At 35.7% G+C, this 26,132-nt stretch overlaps 1 protein-coding gene across 1 annotated transcript; it reads right to left on the reverse strand.

Moving 5' to 3' along the window:
- Positions 1–9,211: 9,211 nt before the first annotated feature.
- LOC125778901 (uncharacterized) lies at positions 9,212–9,583 on the reverse strand. Its single transcript, XM_049458515.1, has one exon. The coding sequence runs from the start codon at positions 9,581–9,583 to the stop codon at positions 9,212–9,214; it is 372 nt and encodes a 123-aa protein (XP_049314472.1).
- Between the last annotated feature and the right edge of the window lie 16,549 nt (positions 9,584–26,132).

Here is a 26,132-nt window from a genome sequence, read left to right on the forward strand (position 1 = left end):
CTTCGCGTATAAATACTGATGGCATTATGTGCAGCAAGTTGCTCTTGGCAGTACAATTCAATTTCAAGTTCCACATTTCGGCACTTCAGTTGATATATTCATAACACAAAAAGGCAACAAAACACAAAAAAAGAATACAAAAAAAAATACAAAAACAATAAGATTGAAGTGAGTAACAATAAAAATACATTAGATCAGGCGATCGCATGTAGGTTGATGGGCACGCTGGCAAAAGAAGGTGAGGTTGCTGATTTGTTTTCGTGCGTATGTGGGCTTGAGTGTGTGCGGCGAATAGCAGTGCAGGCGTGGAGTCGACTGAACTGATTGTTCTATTTTATTGTGCTCATTTTGCAAAACACTTATATGCGAGTGCACACACACATGAACATATAGATATATATTAATAGATATGTATATACATATATATCTGCTGTCTGCTGTCCACGGGGTGAGTTGCTATTGCTATTGTTATTATAAGTGTCACGTTTTCGCCGCCGCCGCCGCTGCTGCTGTTGCTGCTCACGGCGTATACAAGCGTGTTGCATGCATACATGTCTGCCGATTTTATTGTTGCACGTAAAATTGTAGAAGCTTTGTTCGCCCGTGGCAACAAAAGACTTTATGTTGCAAGTTACGTTGCATAGACAAACACATACATTTGCACACACACACACACATGCACTTCATGCTGTTACACTTATGACACTCGCATGCCAATTGTATTGATGACAGCAACAACAATAAAAAACAAGCTAAATCTGCAATAAAAGCAAACACATAAAAAATCATTTAAGCCAATTCCATTAATGAGTGCAGCAATGCATGTCAAATATGTGCAACAAATGTGGCTGCAACATCCCAAACTGTTTAGTAAACTGTGCTAGTATTGGTGCTTTTGCTGCCGGCAACTCTTTTATGAGTCCGAGGCTTAAGACTGGCTTGATATTAAAGTTCATACTTTTTATATGCGCTCCGCTCGGCTGCTGCTCTTTCTTTGTAATTCCCAGCAATGCAGTGCCTTTCCTCGAATGCTTTTGTTGTTTGCCAAAAACACCAAGCACCAGATGAGAAGCGTTGCTTTAGTTTTCCGCCTTTGCAGTGACGCATTTTATGGCGCGAAAAATGCAAATTTGAACGTGGGAATTATTTTATGTGCACCATTAGGCTGGTTTATTGCATCACATGTTGTTAGCGTTGCCATATTACTGTATATTCATATATTGCTTTTATTATTACACCACTAAGTGTTCGCTTTTGTCGCCGATTTGCGGGCGTGGACGCACACACACATGCTCAATCGGCAATTTGTATGGCCAAATTAAGTTTACAATGTCACATTTCGATTGTGGGCCGATGGGTGTGTGTGTGTGTGCAGCGGTTTAGCGTTTAAGTGCCGCCTTTGTTGCCGTATTTATGTGCAGACAAATGATGGTATATAAATGTTTCAGTTCCTGTTATACTCATTTTGAATGATTCTTAATGTTGATAAATGTGTCTGCGGCGTAACGGTAAGTTTATGCGTTACTTGCTGACAAAGTGGATCAAATGAAGCTATTAGTTGCAAGCTAAAGCTGGTATTGGCACAAGTTTAGTGCTCATATATATATGTAAAAACTAATTATAAAATAAATTTTTTGGACATTTTTTTGAAGATTTTTTCAATTTTTTTAAAACAGAATTTTGGATTATTCAAAGTGAAATTTAAACAAAATTTTATTGACATTTCTGTGATTTTTTTTTTAATTTTTTAATAACAGAACTCCTCAAGTGATATTTGTAGGATTACTCAAACTTTTATTATTCTGATAAGAAGGCCCAAGTGCATAGAAAATGTGTAAAAAATTTATAAAAAGTTACGGAAGATCAGAGTTTCATTCAAGGCACGATTTACTTCTTTAGAAAATTTGTGAGAATATTTCTGCCATGAAAAACAAAGTTGCCTTTAAATCCATTAATCATTCGGAGGCGGCATATAACTTCTATATTGGACCACAAGGCTGCTGACACATAGTACATACAATATACGCTTATAAAGTTTCCAGCATTAAACTATTTATAAAATACGGCACTGCAAAAATACATGCGTGCCCATAGTCTTCAATGCACAGTACGTACTAACGTAATGTTGAAACTGGAACAGATACTTTATAAAGCGTCCATGTCCACTCAGTATTTCAGTTAAGTCCAAAATTCTGGTCTGCATGTTGTCTATCTAGCTACGTATGGATGTCTCATATCCAGTCTGTAGTACCACTTTTCTTTGGGTAACGATTACCCCTGTTCCAGCCCATTATAATGTTCACGGGTTTCTCTCCTTTTTTCTCCTATAAACAGCTCTGATAGTTGGTATACTTGCGCGACTTCGTTCCCCTGTCATTGGGCGCCATGATGTCTAATACTACAGCCGCATCTGTTGATATGATTCGGTTAGCACTTATTATTCGAATTGCAGAATTTATGTCTAGGGTTTGTATCCTTATAGGGTCCAAATATAGCATAACCGATCTCATTAATGTTGCCATTAAAAATCGTCAGCTGGAATGCACGCTACATCGCTACATCTATTTGTCATCAATATCAATATCGATAAAGCGTTATAAGTATATTTCATTTGCTTCACCTGACTTGTGGGACTCCCAAGTTACTTCAGCTATGGCTGATAAGTAATCTCACATCCTCTTTTGGTGAGCAACATTCTTTGTCGATTTGTCGAGTGCTAATGAGCACAATTTCTATTTTCCCTAGTTCAAGTTCTAAAGAATCTAATTGGTCGGCATATAGTTTGCCAGAAAGTAAAATTTGGATTTAATTTGTATAAAGAAGTGAATAACTTGTATTTAGATGAATCTCAGCATATCTATGTATCTATTAGCAGAATGTATCCGAAGAAGATTTTATGTTATTTTTGATTATTTTTCGACAAAATTTTGAAACGAATAAGAAGCTTCTTGGTTTTTTATTTCTTCGAATAGTGTTTAATATTTCATTTATGAAATTTGGAGTTAGTTCTTTGCCGGGCAATTACATACGTCGCTAAAGAGAGCCTGCATTTTCCTTATGGTTTATTTTAGCATTCCCAAAACTCACATTTACACTCTGCACATATTGAGGTGGGAATTAGTGGATATGTATGCACGTTCTGAAAAATATGAATGCATGCAATCAATAGTGAATATAACAGTTTATTTGGCTACCCTGAAGAGAAATCAGCAGGATAGAAATTACTTCACAAATAGTCAGTTTACAATAGCCAACATAATGAGGCAGTCTACGGTTGCAGTCGGTTAAATGTCAGAAATTACAATCGTATATATACTAGTTCAAAATGTACATATATATACCACACTTCCCGAAAAACTTTTTTGTGACAACTTTCAAACTCACAAAATTTCCAACAGGGTTTGTACTTAAAATTCCATTCACACACTTCAAACTGTGAAAAGAGAACACATCAACTAAAACAAACAAACACTCAACTTAACTATATTTGGAGATTGCCTGCGGGTTAAATCTTAATATGTACCACAAACATGCTTCATGAAATATGCATGTAAACGCATATCAAGTAATGCATATGCACAAATTGAGATTTGTTTCCATGAGAATTTACAAAATAGGAGTAAAATTGCTATGTGATTTGATAGCATTTGTAGAGCCGAAGCTAATGCGAGAGGCGGTGATGATTAAGGAGCTCCAAAGCAAGCAAATATACCATGTTTTGCCTGCAGGATACAAATGCATTTGATTTGCGCAAATAACAGCACGAACGGAAAACTCTTCAGTGTATGCATATGTAGTTACTTGAATGGGTATAAGCACACACATTTGTATGTATGTAAATTTACTAAAAACTCGACACGCAAAGCAGTTTTGCTCAATAGGGCATTGTTTATGAAAAAGTTGAAAGTGATGCTTAGGCTGATAGTATCCGTAATTGTATTTGAATTCATATACTTTACAAATTAGAGGAAATTAAAATAAATAAAATACATGTAATATTTTTTCAGCGTTAGAAATTTAATGTTTTTTTAAGTCTCCACTTTTTGTAGACTTTCAAAATATGTTTTCTATATGCAAATAAAAATAAATAACTTGTAATTTTTCATTTTCATCGTTAACAATTATTGATTTTGTAAGTCTCCATTTTTGGAGACTTTCAAGAGATGTTTTCCATAAAAAAATAATCAGCTGTTCACGGGTTTGATTGCGATTTTCGTTATGTTGCGATGTAAATGCTTGCTGAAATTTTCTAAAAAGTCTCCACTTTATGGAGACTTATATACCTATGAATCTTTAAAAATTTTCAACAAACATATCTAAGTTATTGCTTTTTTAACTTTAAATTTTTATAAAAATTTGAGGTCTACAAATTTTGTAGAGTTCGAAAAATAATTTAATAATATAATATTTATAAAGTTTTAGCATATGTTTTATTTTTTAAAGCTAAACGCAATTAATTAAAGATGGAGTAACCTCTTTAATTTAAAAATGAGTCAAAAAACAGCCTTTACATTTTTTTTTACTTAGATTTTGATAATTATTATCAGACTCTTATTAAGTTTATCTTTTTAGTCACTTGTTGTGGTCGTGTGACCCCATCCAATCTTCTAGTAACCTTTGGCATGCCAAGCACATTTCTTGTTGAATACTTTAAACTTCATTTTCTGAATTCGTGCCACCAACTTTTACCTCAAAACTATGAGTGTGATCACCCATCAGTCGCGATTTTTTGCTTCCCTTTTTTCAATTATGCTTCTTTTTGTTAAAATTACTTATTTTTACATTTTTTTCCTCACAACTCTCAAAATATCGTGATTCCTCATTTTGAGCACAGAGAGATAAGCAAGAAAATGAAGAAAAAAGTTTTCGCTAAAAAATTGCAAAAACAAGCGTGAAACGAACAGAAAAATGTGGTGGTTAAGCGTGATCCGTTTGCCTTCAACACGTTCATTTTCGTGCTCTACATAATTCATCAAACCAAAACGAAGTAACGATCAGCGATCGATGGTTAAATCGGCGTAACGATTGAATGTTTGTCTCGACTGTTTTTCTGTCAGCCTCTTTTCCTTTTTGCCAACACTTGCAGTGCCATTGATTCGGTTTGTTTTTACTTATTGGATAGCGCTAAGTAAGCTGCATCATTTGCACCACGACTCAGCTACACTTTCGGCTTGGCAGAGTAGAAGTACTATCGGCTGGGCTTGGAAATGGATGGCGAGGATATGCTTTTGCTAAAGTGGGACGGCGGTGGTGACAATGGTGTGAGGCAAAATCTTAAGCTAGTCCATTTGATGAGTAATGTTTAGAGGATCATTTGAAATTCGTAGAAATTTGTGAAACTGTAAAGAAAAGCACTTGTTATGGTGTTCAATAAGAAAATATTCCAGCTTTATTTAAAAAAAAGTATAAATTCAATCGTGGTAAGTCTTATACCTGTATAGTTTATTTAGATAGAATCAAAATTATATCGAGACTGTTTTATTCTATTGCTGTAACAAGTTTGTGGAATCAAATAAGTAGGAAACCAGTACTATATGGAGCTTAAAATTAATGCTGAAGATTTTAAATTTTTTTAGGTAGACATGCTAACCCATGGAACCGAAATTCTTGTGAAAATGAAAAAGGGAACTTGGTAGAGCATAATTAAAATGAATCCCATTCAAAAACCTTATAATAATGAATAATTATGATATAAATACTATTAGCTTGATCAAATGGTATCCGAAGATTTCTAGAAAAGAAGTGCACTTTTAGATAGAAAATTTGCCAAATTTATATAATTGAGTCGATTTCTCGAATCTAAAGAAGAGCTGAACAACTAAGATGATCTGAATTTATTAATTAAGAAACCACTGCAAAATTTTTGGACTTTGGAAGAAACTTGATTTTGTCAAAAAATTTTGGTCGTTTTTGGTTTGCGAGAATGTTATTTTTGATCAGAGCAAAAACATTTGCTGAATTTACTTATGATCAGATCATTGCCTCAAGAAAATTTGAAAAATATAGTTTTGAGGAAAGCTCGTTTAAAGATTAACTGAAGGAGCTGATTGAACTAAGCGTCTACGTAGAAGTCTGTAACTTAAAACTATCTCAAAGATATACTCGACTTAAATTAGTAGTATAGTATTTTTGAAGACATAAGCTATCGAAACATAATGATAAAATTCATTAAGGCATAATGCTTATAACATGAAATATTTTTATATATTGCGAGACGCCATCAACACCTCGACAACATTAAGAGACCAACACAATCGATACATATTTAGCTTGATTCATGCTTTAGTGAAAAATCCTCACTCCACAGCAGCACACAACTCTCCTCTACTTTCATTATAACTTCTTTTTCCCATCGATCGACTACATAAACTATGCATATTTTGACAACAACAAATACAACGAAGAAGATACTTCGTACTTATAGACCATTGATATGAATTACCGGTGCGTTATGATCTTCAGCCGAGTCATACCACATTAGTTATTGCTTTTGTTGTAACTGTTGTCGATATTTCGCGTTTGTCGTGATCAATTGAGAGCAATTTATTACGAAATGAGGGTGAATTATAATGCTGGCGCTGGCACTTGAACCGCGTTGCGTTCGGCCATAGATTGCTCTGCTTTTCGCCTTTGCTGACCCGACTGGGCAGCGTTCGCGTTGTGGCTCATTTATGTGCTTGTAGCCTCTTCAAATGACTAAAGTGTAGAACACATTTTGAAATGTTTTCGCTTTGTTGTTGTTACACTTTTATCGTTTTGCACACGACAACGCCGCAGCGTCGCACAATTCGTTTGATCTTGTTGCAAAAATATGATGAGCACCCCCTCCCCGGCTGAGTTTGCGGGCGGCTTGGCACAATTCGTGCGTTTGCGGCCGAGGTGCCGTAGCTGCCATGTTCGAGATCTAATATGCCTTACTGCTTTCAACACCAGAGAGGCAATTGCTATGGCATTCGTTGTTGATTGGCGTGATTTGGTTGCTCTGCATGCGGCTATTGATCGCATTGTTGTTGCTGTGTTGCCCTTGTCGTTCGACGCTTGTTGCCAAGTGTGACTTTGGTTGTGATGGTTGTTGTTATTGTTGTTTCTTAAGTTGTTTTACATGAGAGTCGACATGATCCAGGCGAATCGACTACATTTTGCCTGATTTGTTGCGATCACAGCATCTTATTTTGCCGATACTCTGCTTTTGTTGTTGTAGTTAAAAGTTTTTTTTTGCGTTTCTGCCTAGTTGTCGACAATTATTTTATTATGCTGTCAACACTTGAATGCAATAATGCCAATAATCTTGTTTTATGACAGCCGCACACAAATTTGGCGTTACGAAGTCGCGCTGCCTTGTGCGAGTGTGTCTAGCCGATTGTTGATCGGCATTCGTTTGTCTAGCCGCTCAACATCTAACACTCATCTGCACCATTTACGGTTTTCTTTACATCATTCTTTGTTGTTGTTGTAACTGATTTTAGGTGTATCAAAAGCGTCTTCCTCTTCCAGTTTTGGCTCAAGCCGTTCGTGTCGGCTGATCTTGTTGATGATCCTCATTCATAGTAATAGTTGCGGTACAAGTCATAAGCACACACACACTCAGCGATATTTCAAGGCATCTTTAAACATTTTTGCGCTGCATAAATTATACACGGTAATAGCGTACTTCTTACATGTATATGTTTGTATGTATTTTCCCTTTGGTGGCTTCATTTTCGTTTTCTGTTTCGTGAATGGTGGGAATTGTACGTGATTGGCTTCTACTTAATCGATGCGGAAAATCGAGGGCACAAACGTCGTTCATCAATAAATTCTATGCCTGGCATTCGTTGATGAGTTTGCTCTGTGATATGTGCTGATTGGAATTTTGAGGAATGTTAAAATACTTTTCATAAATGTTTTGATGCTTGGGAGGAACAAATATTGCTCTGTGTTGGGTGAAGTTGGTTTCGTCTACTTTTTGGGGCACTAATTTTATATAAATTATATACATTAAAAAGCTTCCATGCTGTATTTCGGATCAGAGATGGCACTCACTGCCCCTGCTGCACCAACTTGTCAGCTAGATAATTATTGTCTAAGCCAACTTAAATTTATTTTTTAATATTGCTCTCGTTAAAAATAATAAGTATAATATCAGAAGAGTACAAAGTAGTGAGAAGTGTTTTATAAAGTTATAAGAAAACAAGTAAGGAAGCGCTAAGTTCGAGTGTAGCCGAACATTTTAAGCTCTTGTAACTTGCAAAAATCAAAGCCAGGGAAATAATTTAAGGTGTAAACCCAATCATGTAGAGTAAGCCAGTCGGATGTTCGAAGACCTTGGTATTAGTTATTTAGGGGATATGCCAAGTTTTTGCTCAAATTTATCTATATCAGGCACAAGGGTACACTGTTCTGAATAAATAACGGTCTCTTATTTTCATTGGGATAACTCACACATTGGTCTATATTTGCGGTACAAAGTCACCAGGAAGTTCAAAATTTTTTATATTAAATGGTATATGGGGGTTGCAACAGTATAATGAGTGTACTCCATTTTCCTTTCAAGTAAGAACTGAAGATTTCAGTTCACAAATCAAAGCAAAGAATGAGGCATCCGATATTGCTTGTTTACTCAAAATATAAGAATTTTAACAAGAAACTAGAAAATATTTTAAATTTATATTAAGTATGGTTATTGTATTTCAACATACATATAACTATTTGCATAGTTCCAAAAGTTGAAATACAAATTTCTCTAAAGTAAGAAGTTGGTTCATTTCGTATGTCCGAATAATTAATTTTCGGCACCATTAACTAAATTAATTAAGGAGATTTAAATGAATGGAAAAGAAAGCTAACTACGACTTATTTAATTTTTAACTTTACGATTGACTGCTCTGGATCTCTTTACTGAGCTGGGAAATCGATTAATACATTTACTTAGTTTATTCATTTAAATTTTTATTACAAATGCCTTTTATATTCGACTTAGATATTCAAACAATTTAATGGTTGAAAAAGGTAATAATTATATCAGATGCACTGAACGAAATCTATCTATGTACATAAAATCAGCGGAATGTCAGAATAGCATTCGAAACATAATACTAAACCAAAACCAAACGCATGAAAGATAACTAGAAATATTTCACAATACCAATTAAGAACCAATACAAATACCAATACCATTACCAATACTAATATCTATACCAGTACAAATACCAATGCCAATACCAGTCCATTACTAGTCTTTTCCAATACCAATATCAGTACCAATACCAATACCATTACCATTACCAATACCAAAACCAATATCAGTACCAATACCAGTATCATTATTAATCTTTTCCAACACCAAGTCTGCACCAATACCAATACCTGTACCATTACCAATACTAATACCTGCACCAGTACAAATACCAATACCAATATCAGTACCAATGCCAATACCAGTATCATTACCAATACTAATACCTTTACCAGTACAAATACCAATACCAATTTCAACACCATTATTAATACTTTCATATATAGTTACAATACCAACAATTAGACCACTTACGGGGCTAAAGCTGACTCCAAGAGTACGATCGTTCCTATAACTTATTCCTAACATAAAACCCACTCAGAAAGGCTTAAGACATAAGTCTAACCAAGTGCAATATCAACGTCATATTTGAGGCAAAGATAAGTAATGACAATACATACAACCATCAAAACCAATTCCATGGGTAACCACAACCATGATCATGAAAACATGACCCCGGGCAATGCTAATTTTATGTAGGTCAAGATCAAATGTAACTCTAAGTGAAATAAATCGTTCGACAACCAATTATTTTCCCTTCATGCATCAATTTCGCACAGTGTGTCATCGCCAACTGTGTACCCACTTGAACTCAACTGATTCGACACATGTACGAAGTATAAATCTATATCGATCTGTCTATTCAGCAGCCTATTTGACTGCCTGGCGGCCGGCCATCCATCCATCAGTGCACCAGCTACTATCGAACCGAAACGAATCGCGAGCTGATCGATTCTGTACACACATGCATAGCAGCGCAGCGCACTGAAACTAAAGCAGTGTAAAAACGGAAAGCTCACATGAACCGAATGAAAAGACTAAACCGAAGTGAAGACAACTGCCAAGCACAGCAAGCGAGATATACTCGTACTGAACTAAAGTGGCAATATACAGATGTGTGATGCGACTCTACGAAACGTTGCAGTGCGATGGGATGTAATGTGGTGCGCGGCGCAGCATAACTGGGGCTAACAGATTTGCCCACCGCCAGGCAGGCAGCGCACACATTCGACAGGCCGCATAGTCGCAGAACTGCCTGACCGCCGCGACACCGAAGGTGCTTCCGCTTGAACTACGTTTTACTTCGCGCTGATCAGCCGTGCAACAAGCATGTAGCAACCGTGTATCCGCGCCACACAGCGCTGTGTGGCAGACAGGCAGCCAATAAGCACAGCTACTAGACGATGTTCTGCTCTGTGGCAAGGTGCTGCGTTGGCAATTGCTCCATAAGTTCGGTGTAAGTATATGTGTGTGTGTGGGTTTGTGCAACTGCTGCTGTTGTGTCACCTTTTGTGACCATGCAGGGCAAGTGCTGGAGCATGGATAACATGTTGAAGTGCAATTCCCAGGGCTGAGGATACGTGTGCGCATGCGCGTCTATTTGCATATGTATGTAAGTATGTCCATGTGTTTGGCTGCCGTTGTGGCAGTGGCAGACAGTCGGGATTTTCAGTTAGGCCACAGACAGACAGATAAAGGAACAAGTGCATTGGCAGCACAAGCACAAGTCGATAATAAAAATGGGCACTAAAGCACCAAAGCGACAAAGCAGACAATGCGCTGAGTGGCTTTGTGGAGGTAAGTGGCAAGGATGGGCAGTAGCTGTCGATGTGCAACGGTGCAATGCTTATAGCTTTACAGCAGAAGAACGGATTAAAATACTTTCGAATTCTAAAGAACTATTTTCTCTTTGTTATTTTTATTTGTTGCCAGCTTTTCATTTCAACTAGAATTCATTGGCATTTGGTGCATTGTGCTGCGGTCCTTTCTCTTGTTCGACATTTTTTGTTAGTTAAGTTCAGTAGTACTAATTTATTTGGCACTAAATGTGTATAAAAATGGCACACAAACAGCTACACATTTTATTTTCACTCAGTTTTATTTTAACTAGGTTGTTTTATTTTGCACTTTCTTAGCACTAATAAAATTTTATTTAACTTGCAGTAAGTTAATTAATTTTTTTGTTACAAAATATGTGAATTAGACACAGCAGAGCAGAAATACACAGGGTATTATACAATGAATGAGCTACATACTGCAGCTTCAGCTTTTGACTTCATAGAAATATTAACTAGATCGCCACACTTATCATTCCATTACCGATACCACTACTTATGACAATAGCAGTACCACTACCATTGGCAATATCAATATCATAACCAATAATAATATGATTACGATTACTAATATCAACATACATATTAATACCAATACCAAAGCCAACACCAATAACAATACCAATGATAATACCATTACCAATACCAATACCAACACCAACACCAATATCAATACCAATACCAATACCAACACCAATACCAATGATAATACCAATACCAACAATACCAATACCAATACCATTAATATTACCAATATACATACCAATACCAATACCAATACCAATAACAACACCAATACCAATACCAATACCAATACGAATACCATTACCAATACCAGTACCAATACCAATACCAAAACCTATACCAAAACCAATAACAATAACAATGCAAATACTAATTCCAATACTAATGCCAATGCCAATACCAATACCATTACCAATACCATTACAAATACCAGTACCTATATCTTTAACAATACCAACACCAATACCAAGACCAATGTATACCAATAATAATACCAATACCAAGTAGCCTATATATATAGTATACCAATACATACCAATACCAATACCTTTATCAAAAGCAACGCCAATAATTCTTATTTCATGAACTTTACGCTCATATCAATGTCAATACCAATATCTTATTAATACTTAAGGGATAATAATAAAAAAAACGATTTTTATTTATTTTGTTTTCTAAATGTACATATGTTTAAAAATACCCACAGAAAATTTCATATCGTCCCGGTGAATTGTTTCGAAGTTACACACAAATTTGAAAAATCTTTTAGTAATAAATTGAAGATTTTTTCTCACCGATAATTTGTTTTATAAACAAGAATTTGGTCAAAAATCGACTTTTTTTTTAGAATCCGATATTTTGTCAAAAAAAAAATTATTTTGTGTATTCCTTATTAATTACTAGCTTTAACATTACTTTAACGACATCTGTTTGGTTTTTTAATTTCAGAGGATCGAGTTCAGAGTTCAATTCCTTTCCAAAGAAATATGTTTACTAATACTAAGTCTTAAAATATAATTATGAAATACCATAGTATTTGTATGAGTTTTTGTATCAATAAATTCAAACGTTTTCTCAGAACAAATTCTTGAAAAATCGTTTAGTTTTTGGCCTTCTAACTCTATGTAACACCTCAAGAAATCTCATTAAAGATGCTCCAATATTTCGCATAGATTCTTACCACCGACGATGCCACACATTTTTGTTGTACCGCCCGGATATGGTTTGCGTTTATGAAAATCTTCCTAGTAAACTTACTGTGAAAATTTTAGTAGTGCTGCACTAAACAAAAATCAAAAATTGAAACTATTCGCGATTTATTCCACTTGTGAGAGCAATACCTATGTAAGCAAATCAAATGAAAAAGAAATAACAACAACAGTAGTAAAGTTGCGAAGAAAATTTAATTACCAACACGATTACAATTACACTTCGACTTCATTAGTTGCGCCTTGCTGATTGCGTTTGCAGTTTTTCTGCCTGCGACCAAATGCGCTTATAGAAATTTTATACTCTTCTCATTGCACTGCAGCTCATCTTTCTACAACTGACTTGTGTTCGAAGAAAGATGCAATTCAATAACGATCCCAGTAAATATCGTTGTTAAAACAAATAATAATTTTGATTTTCTCGCTGAGTAAAATTTAGTGAGAGCTTTGTCGATTTTCTGTCTTAAGTCTTTCCATACCTATTGATTTTGTATATATGAGTATTTAATGCTACAATTAAGCGGATTGATACAATACAATGGAATTTGAAGCATTATATGAAACAGCAGCAGTAATAGAGCTGGGAAACAATTACAAGAAGCTTATCATAATTTTTACTCATCTGAATTAATAAAGAGTTTCTGCATCACCCATTATATCAATGTTTGAGGTATGATGGGAGATTATTCTTTATTATATTTTACAATATTTAACGGTATAGTGAAATTTTTGATTTACTTATTTCTGCCCGAGCGTGCCGTTCAGTTATATATTTGTATAGTGGTTCGAGTCCGGATATTGCTAAGTAGCTTGATGAAGTTTCTTGTGCTTGCAACTAGCACTACAAACAACCATATTTCGGGCCCCTGCGAAAATGATCAGCCTTAAACCATTTGGAGAGGTTTCGCCATGGAGGCTCAATTTTTTAATTTTTAAAATCGCCAACTACAATTTTTACATTGTGGTGGGTGCAGTTGTCATAAGCGTATCCCAGTCGCTCATAAAACTCAACTTTGCTCATATCGTCCTTCTCTTCCATCGGGAGGTGGGTGCAAATCAGAATTATGCTGAACAATTTTGCTCTAATGCGGATTTTGGCAGACGCTCATCTACCGGACTGAATGCCAGGAATCGACGACTGAGTCTTTCTACAACCAAGAGTGGCACACCGAATGTGCGCTCCTTTATAGGGCCGCTGTAGTAAACGCTATAAGGACCTACTCGGTAAAATTTCTGTCCCGTCCATCGCACTTCTTGGACGGCGGTGATGTCAGCCTTGACTCTATCGAGGACATCAACCAGCTAGGCATAGGTTCCTTCCTAATTTAGGGACCGGACATTCCAGGTGGATTCCCTTGAACCATTTCGGTTACTATGTTCGTCATCGAAAGTGGAGTCTTTCATTCGAGGCTGTTGCGTCTTTTCTATTGGGAGTGGGTTCTACGTGGCGGTTTCCAAACCCAGCACACAACCCCGCTAGGGCAGTAGTATAAAATTTTATACACGTTTATATATTGTTTCAATACTGAGGCCCGCTCGAAGCCGCACTTCTAATGAACAGACTCTGTAATTAAACTTCAGTGGAGCCTTAAACCGAAAATGTCGGAGTGCCTCCCCTGAAGCTTCCTCTCTTTTAGCCGGGTTGTGTTACCCACCTTTCCAGGGTGCATGGCAAGGATGCAATAGTAGGAATTGGACATAGCCCTACGCGTGTAACTGCTTACCCAGAAGCATGACTTTACCTCATTACACCCCTGCGTGTTATCATATGACCACAACTGTCCAAACCGAATTAAGGCTATTCAAGCTCCTAGTTACCGAACATGAAGACCCCAGTGCCTGGCCCTAAACCCGTAAAGGAAATTTCGGTCAAAGTGTTAAATATTTAAATGAAACTTAGGGAGATCTATTATCAAATACTCTTGTGTGTTTGTCAAAATCGGGTTGAATTGAATACTTCTCTTAGCCCCCACATGCGAGCTATGACGATTTTCGAACTTCCGACAATCTTTACACACCATATATCGGAAAATATGGGAATAAAATGAAGGCGAGGTTATTTACCGGGCTTTGGTCCCTCAATGATTAAGTTAAAGGGGTACACGTTGCAAATAATTTTCAAAGCTGTATATTTAAGTCAACCATACATCCGCCTAATAGTTAGAACTTCGAAATATACCTCCGAACGATTTCAGAATAGACCTAAGAAACATTTTTTTTTAAGAAAGCAATAATAAACTTTCAGATGCGCTTTTTTCATAAATAAATACTATGTTGTTATATTTTGTTGAAATTGTTGTTAAGATTCATGGGACTCTTTATAGGATAGGAGTCAGCATCCGAAAGCTCGGTTATGCGTCGTCTAGGAAACAAAAGTATTTAATACAAAATCTAAACAATATTGACAGATAATGGTAAGAACATTTCCTACATCCTTCAACACATGAACTCAAAATATGCCACATAAGTAGAATATGGCACATACCTACATATATATTTTACGAATACTATAACACTACAGAGCAAAAAGCCCTACCGAATTTGCAGTTATAATTTGGGCGCCATCTACAGAACATTTAGCATATACTATATGTTTCTACAAGCATTGCCGGTACAGATGCGAAATCCCTGAAACTTTGTGATTGCCGCTGTTGTTGCCGTTGTTCGCAACACGCTGACCGCTAACAAACGTGCAACAATCCATTGCGATTGCATGCCACTTACAAACAAAAATGCTTGCAACCACCGCCACCCATCAATTCAAATGTACATCAATCGCAAAACAACAACAACAGCAAAAATAATAATAATAACAACAGCAACCGAAAACAGAACGAACCGTGTAAATAGTCAGTCAAGGCGGTCAAATATTCAAGCAAATAAGCAAGCAACGCAACAACCAACAATCCATTTGTCCACTGCTATACTCAAACAAGCAACCAACCAACCATCCATCCAACCAACTATCCATCAGACTGACCATCTATCGTACAAAGTGTTTAGGTCAGCGTGCTCATCTTTCTTGGCAACCGAAAAACCGCTTGGAATGCCAAACGGCGAATAAATATACTGGTTAGTATGCGAATGATGCTCAACACATGTGCGTATGCATCTGTGTGTGTGTGAGTATGCGTTTTTGTGTGGCTCATAAAAATGTGTGCAAATCTTTGAGATTCACATGTCAAGTGGACGCAGCAGTCAATCAGTCGCTGTGGTCGACTCCATGGCGGTCCAGCTAGTTCCACGCCGAAATATATTAGTATGTTCGTAAATGTGTGTATGTGTGTGTATGAGAATTTTAACATTTGCTCTTGCTGTTGTTGTTGCTGCAATATTATGCATATTCTTGTTGTGGCAAGTGCATCTCTGCTGCACTTTGTTGTTTGCGGCATTGAATTCATAAGATTTATGGAATTTTTTTTAGAAGTAGATTCTATTCGTAACTTTCTGCCAGATTTTAGTGCTTTGTCCCACTTTAAAGTGAATACTTAGTGAGCGGTATTTTAAGTTTCGAAGCTTCAGATATTTCTTTAAAATTTTGAATTTTTTTGTAAAATTTATCGATATCTTCTTCCCATTTTCATAAAGAGTTTTGATACAAGTTTAGAAGTGGAAGATATATCTTGGTACCACACAGAGTCAATGGGGTCCTTTAGTGTTAAGTTTTGCTTTCTTATATCTCTTCATTTCTTTAGCTCATGATAAAGTAGACTACCTGAAATTGTTCTACATCATTTTCGCCATGTTTTAGTCGTCAGCTGCCAAAAACACCCTAATATAGAGATCAACTGCACATGAAGAAATTAAACATTTTCATTAATTCAGTTTATGTTTGCAGTTTACATGGACCAGACTGAGACCTGATAGAGGAGACACACAGTATTTCTCTCTCGTATGAAGTAATATTCAATCCCGTTGTTCCGTGGTAGAGATATGAGTTGAAAGTAGGTTAGGTTTAGCGGATTAAAGCTCCGCACTGCGGCTTTCGATGCTGCCTCCAAATATAAAAAAATAGCGAGTCTATTTGATCAGATGATTTACTCGATCTCGGAGCGTGTGATTGGATATTTGTTCAAAAGGCTATCGGGAGCTCTTTGGATCATTTGTTAGGTATGCATGATACAAATTATATAAAAACATATTTCTTGGACTATATTATAAGGGGTCTTTTTAAAAGGACGCTACAAACGTAGACCGATAGGGACAACAAACGACGCCATAATTTTTCCCGCTTCTTTGACATTTCTCTTCAGTAAGGTTTAAGGTTTTACCATAAAAAATATATACGATTCAACAATGAGCCGAAATGATTAAAATTTACTGCCAAAATTCGGAGTCAGCGGCCTCAACTTAAAGACCGCTACATCCCAGTTATGATCGTCAAAATCGTACTGTGAGATCAACAATTGAGCGTCTAGTGGAAAAACTGGAATCCACAGGCACAGTAAAAAATGTTCCCGTGCCAGTGAGACAAAGAGTGCCCGTAGTGTCGAGAATATTGCTGCCGCTACCGCATCAATTGAGGAAGACCCAAATCAGTCGTTCTCCAGCGTTGGGCATATCTGTCGTCGTGGCGAATTTTGCAAAAAAATCTTGGACAACGTTTATGTCGTGACAAAGTCAATATACAAATGACTCGTATATTGTTCAGCATCCAGAATTATACTTACTAGGGGTAATGAATAGTCTTCTGATCTCTAGTTCCATGATACTGTATCGGTATTGAAATTATTAATTATTATATAGAACCTTTCGAATATCAACAGGTTAGAAGAGTTCGCAGAGTCTTTCCGTAGTATTATCTAGATTTTGCTTTCTCCAACTTCAAATGGTCTCTCAAACATATAGATATATTAAGAACAAAATTCACCATAAATAAATTATTACGAGGCTCTTATGGCACATTAGGTAAGGGATTTCTGCAGTATTCTTTGATAAACAAAGTACCCATGGAAATCGCGGACTCTTTCAATATTGGTTGGTCTTCATCTTAAATATTACTTCTGACAATAATTGTATTTTAAAACTCTGATAGTATCTTATAATTTTGATAATATTCTGATGTTAACACTATTTAAATATTACTTGCTTTCACTGCACTAATTTCAGTGTACCTTTTTTGTAATAATGATAATTATATATACCATATATGTGTATTCATAATATCCAAAAATAATCCAGTTAAAAAATGGTTCATTAGAATCAAGCTAATAATCTCGAAAACATTTGCTGCCAATAAGCTAGAGGCTATATAGCCAAAAAAACTGAGGAATGAGTTCAGATCGATGTTCTTCAAAACATGCTCTGGGCTAGTCGTCGTCGCTTTAGTAACAAAAAATAGTAGCATTGTTTCCAACTGCACCTGAAACGATTCTGAACGATTCATATACACAAAAATATACACACATAGATACATAAATATATATTTTATATTCATAAATATCTATATACATACATACATATATATTGTAAACTGTTCGCATTAACGTCGCTTCGTAGCATTAGTTATGAACGATTTTGATTGATTATTGCTTGCTGTGGCAGCAACTGGAATTTCACCTCAAGGCGTTCGATACCGCACAAAGCCGCCAACCTGCACTAACTTAGTAACTGCTGAACGATCGCAAACAAACAACGGTGTTATTAAAAATCTTCACTAAATTCATAAATAGCTGTTTGAATGAAGCTTCACCGCGCGTTGGACTGTCTCTACGCGTCGCGTCGCGTCTGCCTGCCTGTATGTCGGTCTGGCACGTTATTTATTTATTTAATAGGTCAAAGGTTTGTAAAATTGATTGAGGCAATATGAAAATAAATTGACTGCAGCTTTGGAAATTCATTAGAATACTTGAAGAAGACGAAGAAGAGCACGAAGAAAAAATGATGTGTAGTTATTGATTTGCTTTGGATTTATGGGCGGTTTTTAATGGGAATTCATACATACATATATAGATTTCACTGCTAACAAATGAGGTGCGAGCACTTGTAGATGAAAAGTAAAGCATTTTTTTGTGAAATAAGTACTATTTTGGCAGAATCTTTTGGAAAACTTAAAGACTAGACATTTTTAAGAGTATTCGGCAAAGTTGAAAGTGGAAAGACCACGAAGATCATTGAGAAATTCAGGATGTACAGATAATTTCAAGCATGTTGCTCAGGTGATTGAAAATAGTTATTTTAATAGAAATTTAAAAATTTTTCAAGCTTAGTTTTAGATTAGTTGGAATCACTTTCATTAATTATCTGTAATCTACTACCATTTTTGGTAATTTAGGAACCTGGAAACAATTTTGTGTCCAAAATAATAACACTTATAATATTTTCAATTATCTTCTTTAATATTAGTAGCATTGAAAAAAATGGAAGTTGTCATTTTTTGAAATATACGAAGTATTTAAGTACCATTGGAGAACCAAAAATATCACACGAAACCAAACCTGGTTGTTGATCAATGGTAGGCATTACGTTTTTGGTTTTAAATTCGGTTACAATCGTGGCTCGATGCGATGGTGAACTATTATCTTGTGAAATCCGTAAATGTTTCTTCCACAATTCCGGCCGTTTTCGACGCTTGTTCTTGCGCAAACGTCTCTACACTACTCGAGAACTGCTTATTGACCGTCTGTCTATCCAGAAAAAATGCATTATGCACCAAACCACGAATATCGGAAAAAATAATGAGCATCATCTTTATTTTTCAGCGGCTTTGGCATAGTTTTTTCGTTTCAGCTCGTTTTTTTTTCTTCTATTCCGATGATTGCAGATTTCCTTACATATCAAACTTAAAAACCCATGTATCACCAGCAGAATGTTTGATCGGGATTCGTACGAGCAAACATATCCAAAGAGACCTGTTTATGACATATATTTAACAAAAAAAAAAACAGATTATGGTAACGAGTCGAACAAGAACGCGTTTCATACTCAAAATATTTACAAAAATCGTTCGAACTGACTCGCCAGAAATGTCCAGATCTCTTGCTATTTCTCAAACACTTGCTTCGCGATTTTCAAGCCCCACTATCACTTTTTTTTTAATATTTTCATCAGTTAAAGCGGCCATCTTTGTAAGCTTTGTACCACTCGTTGGCTTGCTTTGGATCACCGTAAGCTTTTTCCAAAATTGGCAACGATCCCGACGAAATTTGGTTAAAAATACAAAATTTTACACAAATTATTTCTTTTAAGTTTTTATCCATTGTAAAAATCGCAACGCACTACTGAGATGTACCGACTTCAGCAGTGACTGTAAACACACTTATTGACAGATCGCGCTCTTATTTGACATAGCAATTAAGGATAGTCCTTCCAACTTAGCAAAATACATAGATTCTTTTGAAATATCATTTACCCATGAATTATAATTACAATTCGTGCATGATTTTTTGTCACAAGGTATATTATATTTGAATAGTAGTATTCAATGATAGATTAATTGATGCCTTTTAAGAACTTTAATTAAAAATAAATAGTGTATAAACATTATTATTCTATGAAAATAAGACATTAAGACCCTCGACAGAATAAGATTCTCACATTACGATTTCTAAGTGAATAAAATACTTAAACCAAAAATGGCCACAATCTCCTTAACTCGAAACTTCTCAAAAATTGGAGGGTTGGAACACAATGCTTTCGTTGTGCAATGCATTACTTGAAAGTTTCTACGTTGAAATCTGACGAACGGAAAATAGTTTCGCATAATTTTCAACTGTTTGTGTAAAGATACTGGAACTCTCAAAATTGTTTTTATATCAGCAGAAGAAGTGGAAATAATAAGAGAATATAGATTTTATCAGTAAAAGCATTGGTTTTATGTCCAACTATTCAAAGAACACGTAAGTTGCAAAAACTATTTCCTTTTAGAGAAATTTATCACAGAACTACGACAATAACTGTTACAAAGAGTATTTTATATATTTTTGTAAACTTCTATTCTCATTACTTGTTCATAAAATTATATTTTCAATATGGTGCATAGTTATCTGATATAATGAGAGTCAAATAATTTCTACTACCTCATAACAGAAATAACGAGGTGTATACGAAATTTGTTGTAACTTTTTTTCTCAAGCTTCTCCAGTCATAAAAAAATTGAAAGAATATACCACTTTATATCGATTTACGCTGCAAACAATTTTCAGTGCCAATTTTTAAGAGCATTTCATATATTGCCTACGCCCACAACACCGTTTTCCTACTAACTTCCTATCACTTTATGACAGCACTGTCTGCTATTGGCTTCAATTACTTTAACCCATTTAACTGCTAACGTAACTAAATTTGAGCAGCTTTCATTTCATCTTTCAATGCGTTGCAATTGAAAAATCATGTTCTAGTAAAGAATTTATGACTTCAGCGAGGCAAATAGAATGGCTGCAGACACACTTGCCGAAAACACATTTGACCTCCAAGTGCCGACATTTAGTGGCAGTGCGTTGAACGTTTTGGAGTGGCGAAAGGCGCACCGCACAAATGCTCCAAGGTGCAATTTCAGTGCTTGATTTTTCAATTTCTATATGTTACTGTACTTTTTTGCAACAACAACTAACGCAGAGCTAGTGGTGTGTCGTAAAAAGTTGGCGGGCGCGGGTGCAGACTACCGCTGCACGTGAGCGGCTGACGCGCATGCGCAGCGATATTGCCTGTGTGGCCATGTGCCAGCGTTTAACGATTTGACGCGAAGGTGCAAATTGCTGACAGCTGCAAAAGAGAAAAGCGCTGCATTTACTTCTTTGCAAAAAATGAAGATAAAAAGCATTTTTTTGAACTATAAATAAAGCTTCAAGGCGAGTAGCAGGATGTGCATATGTGAGCGCCTGGCGAAGTGTGAAGTTTACGCATGCGTTTATGGTAGTAAGACAATAAAAATAAAAGCACTAGAACTGGATGCACAATAAACATAACCTTTTTCACACTCACGTCTAAATGCTTAGAGCACGCAGCGCTCTGCATTACTTCACTCAAAGAAATCCTTTTTTCAGCCACGCTGCATGTTGCGACTGTGACTCTGGCTTGTGGCAGCGCTCTTGCGCAGTACTGTGTGCCATATTGCCACAAAGCAATGCATTGTTTATGCTTCATATTGTATAAAATTTGTTTTGCTTTTAGTATAGGTAGCTTGGGTTATGGCATGGCATAAAGCTGCATGCGTTGACTTTTTATGCCCCTGACTCATATTTTGCCACACAACTAACATATATCTAACTACTAAATGTATAATGAAAGGTTACTTGCCACACTTGTGCTCCAATATGTAAAAAAAGAGCAAAACTTAAACGCCGTTACATTAACAAGCATGTGAGAGGCGTTTACTTTTTGAAATGTGTTTCAAAGTGCAGTTATTGTTTCAATTTTTTCTAATAAATAATAAACAAAAATATTTAAAAATAATTTCAAAACCTGCATTTTATCATTAAATAGTCGAGTGTGCTCCATTATTCAACGCATGCCGTAAGCCACACGTACTACTGTCTCGCTGTGGCATAAAGTGCTTGAATGCGCCTTTCGCTTGCGTTTCTGTGCGTTGATGTCTAAATAACCGCTTAAATGCCTCAAGGGACTGCTGACGCACTTTGATTGACTAACTGAATGACTCGTCAAATATTTTGATATTAATGGGTTGCCATTTTTCGTGTGGGTGTGATATTGACAGCAGCAATTATCATTCACAATATTAATGCAATAAGAAGATACTAGGGTCTGTTGGGAAGTTTGTGACTTTCTAAAAGGTTCAACACATTCCTGATCGACTTTAATATCTTATCTTGAGTAACTTAAGACAGAAGAGAAAGCATTTTGAAGTAGATGCTCTCGTAAAATTTCCACTTTGCTAATAGTAGTAGTGAAATCCGATGTTAAAACTCTAGTCATACAAAATAAATTAGCCGAAAGAAAGTCTTTCTTTTTCAGGCAGACCAACGTGGCCTAAATTCTGTAGACTAAAAGAAATTGTTTCTAAAGTTCTCAACTTAAGGCGAGCTATATAATTTTAATGTAAGTGGAAGTACTTGAAACAAATAAAACTGGTTATGAAGCCTTAGAAAGGACACACGAATATAGCAGTTAGGACGCGAGCTAAAGTTGTCTGTAGAATTTTTGTAAAGGGAACCACTCAATATAAATTATATTTTAAGCAGGCAACTAACTCTCACCCTCTATATATGAAAGTAGAAAATGTCAGTGTTGAAAAGGAAATACAATAGATAATTTATTTAAGAAAACTTTTCCGTCGTGGGTGATCGATTAATCGAGAACCATATCGTTTTGATTATTGCAGAAAAATAAATCTGGATATCAAAAATACCGATTTCGGTTAAGAATCTGCTGTATTTATATCAAAAGTACTGATTTAAGTTCGGGATCTACTGTTTTTATGTTTGATGAGCTAGTTGGATTTGGGATCTAGCAATATTCTCTGAAATTCACAAAGAAATTGTTGAACTGAAACCACTATGAGGAAAAACGAAAATTATTAATTATGTAAAGTGATTACATATAACTGTCTTACTTTTGCAACAAGCAGACTGAAGCACCTCGAAGTTTACACCTTTGATCATTCACGTAAGCTCAAAAGGACAGAAATGTAAAACCTAAGCGGATCTTTAAAGGGTTCAAGACAATTTGCCATTGTGATACTTTAGATGGAAATATCAGGCATTCAAGCTTCACGAAGAGAGCTTTCGACTATTAATTCTATAACGAACGACAACGAGACTGAATATCTCTAGAGATCACGATCTTGGCTCTCCTGTTACTAATAAACATATTTTTCAACTTTTTCTGAAATGTATGAGCTTTTGAAGTCTGAAAAGTACGAGGATAAACTATTAGTGGAGATTTTTAAATTAAGTATGTTTTTAAATAATATAAGAGACGCCTGTTAAATTGAATAAGCCCAGCTGAAGTTATGAAATTACTCATAGAAGTCCCCAATCAACTGAATTGCTTAGCAACTAAAATGAAAAAAAAAAAATCGCCGTTTACTCTCCCAAGCGAGTTCATTGCTACTGTTATAAATTATGAACGCTATTACCCACAATTAATATTCCCATTAATTTACTTTTAATATATTTTTTATTTTAAATATTAAGAGCAACAACCATCAATTTTATAAGAGCACATATCAATTTTTATTATAGCCAAATTTCGCACTGAAAAAAAAATTGCAAAACATGCTGTGAAAATTCGCGAACAGTTTTTTATTCGCCACGCTTGAGTTGTTGCGAATTGCTTATTATCGATGTGCGAAATTACAAACGTGTACAATATTTAAAGAGTTTAATGGAAACAATCGCTAATTGCTCCTTTTTGATTAATGATAGCGTGCGGCAAATGAAACAAAGGCTTTCTAAGCTGATGAACTCTTATTTGGAACATAAAAAAATTTGCAAATTCGGGGAAAAATGAGATAATTACACGAACATCTGAACGACTAAAACACATTTAATTTACCAAACGTATAAATATTCACGTATAATAAGATGACTTATGTATATTATAAATTAGGTATTAAATAGCAGAATTAAGAGGATTGCCAGATTTCTGAATGATTTATGAAAAGTATGTCTCGAAAAAAAAAATCGAAAAATGGAAGTCTATGATGGAATAACTAATATTCAGTTATTTGTAAAGCCTTAGAACTGGCTACTGTGATATCAAATTAATCGCTAAGACTCAAGGAAGGAAAGCTTCATTGAACAACCGACCTGATACACCTAGGGTAGCGGTTCACATTAAGATGTCACTTTTAAGTCAGCCAGAATCACTCAAAATCCTTCTTCATTGAATGCATGGATGCCAGAGGAAAATTGTATGCATTGCGGCATTCCGATTATCTGGTTGACGTTTTGAACTTTAAGGTATTTGCCTGGCCAATGATTACGGCAAGTTGCAGGAGTATAAGATGTTCAGTTCCACACGAACCTAACCCTTCCTTACTTGTAAATTATGCCTTTGTAATACTGACGTTTTAAACACTCAGTAGCGCTGTCAATTGAGTATACCGATTTACTTAATAACTATGCACGCGTTTGATCCACCCATTCGCAATCAGGTGGTTGAACTCCACAAGCCAAAATTTATTGAACTAATTTAGCATTAATTTATTCAACATATTTTCGCCCAACCATATTGGGGTAATTAAAATATTTTCAGAAAGTATTTCGCATGTGCAAAAAACATGATATTCGCGAATGTCTATCGAAGTGGTGGCATGATAAAATTAATTCGTTACGAACGCGTTTTTGTTTGCTGAGTACCTAAGTTTACTCATGTGCCAACATAGGTGCCTTGCTACTGCTACACCCCTCTCCCACAATGGCTTTAGCTCTGCCTGCCTGTGAGCTGTCTGTATTTGACTGAGTGCTAGTCTATACGCTGGCCTGTCTAACCGAATTGACGGTTTAGTTATTAGTCTATCAGCTTGACTAGACAACGCAATAGTTGCCGCAGATACTACTATTATGTAGGCAGCCATAGCTCTTCCTATACCACACACACACACATATACACCTGGCTCGGGCTTGTAGCTTTTACCGGCGTTTAAGCCCCTGCCACGCACGTTCGAATTTGCACACACTAAGCGCAACAACAAGGCAAACGTGTCCGTTGTGAAAAGTTGCAAAAAAAGAATTTTGCAACTTGTTGCCAATTTAAAGTTGAATGATCGACAGCAAATCGTAGAAAAAAAAATTCGATAAGGATCATTATGAAATTATGGCTCGTATGTATAACTGGGTGTTGGAGAAGCATGCAATTTGTGAACAACTTATTTTCATAATTGATTGTTAACATCAGTATTAATGATGGCAACAGCAACAACAACTACACTTCAATTATCACAGTAATAACTAAATTGATAATAGTACACTAAGTGCCTACTTTTATGAGCTTGGAGATTAGTAATTTCCTGAATGCTGCTTGGTGGTTTTGTAGTAAAGGCTTTGTAGTTTATATGATCATCTGGTGGTTTACTACGATAGTTTGATCTTTGCTAAGAAACAGATGGATTAGAGATGACCATAAGGAATGTTTGAAGGCATTTGTGTTCACTAAAATAGGTGGGCGAAAACTTTTTTTTAGTCAACAAAGTTACACTGATAATACTCGTATGAATCTATCAAGTATTCAATTTGATTTTTTTTATTTTCTCTATAAAAGTTTCGGTACGATCATTGTTGTACGAGTAAGGACAGAGAACAATAAAAATATTTGAAAACCAGCACCGACAAATGCGATGATTTTGGAAGCAATTCGAGGTGTACACATCTTAGTTCTAGAAGCGCTCGTTCATAGAAACAATACGAATTTTCCTGTAATGAAAGTTTTTGAAAATAATTTACCAGATTTTTGTGGTTGTTAATAGTGTTTTCAAACATTTTGAAAGTTCCCCTTCTAACTATGCTAACTATGAAACTTATACTTATACTTATACTTATACTTATACTTATACTTATACTTATACTTATACTTATACTTATACTTATACTTATACTTATACTTATACTT

This window comes from Bactrocera dorsalis, chromosome 5 (assembly GCF_023373825.1).
Source record: "Bactrocera dorsalis isolate Fly_Bdor chromosome 5, ASM2337382v1, whole genome shotgun sequence".
Classification (NCBI taxonomy): Eukaryota; Metazoa; Arthropoda; class Insecta; order Diptera; family Tephritidae; genus Bactrocera; species Bactrocera dorsalis.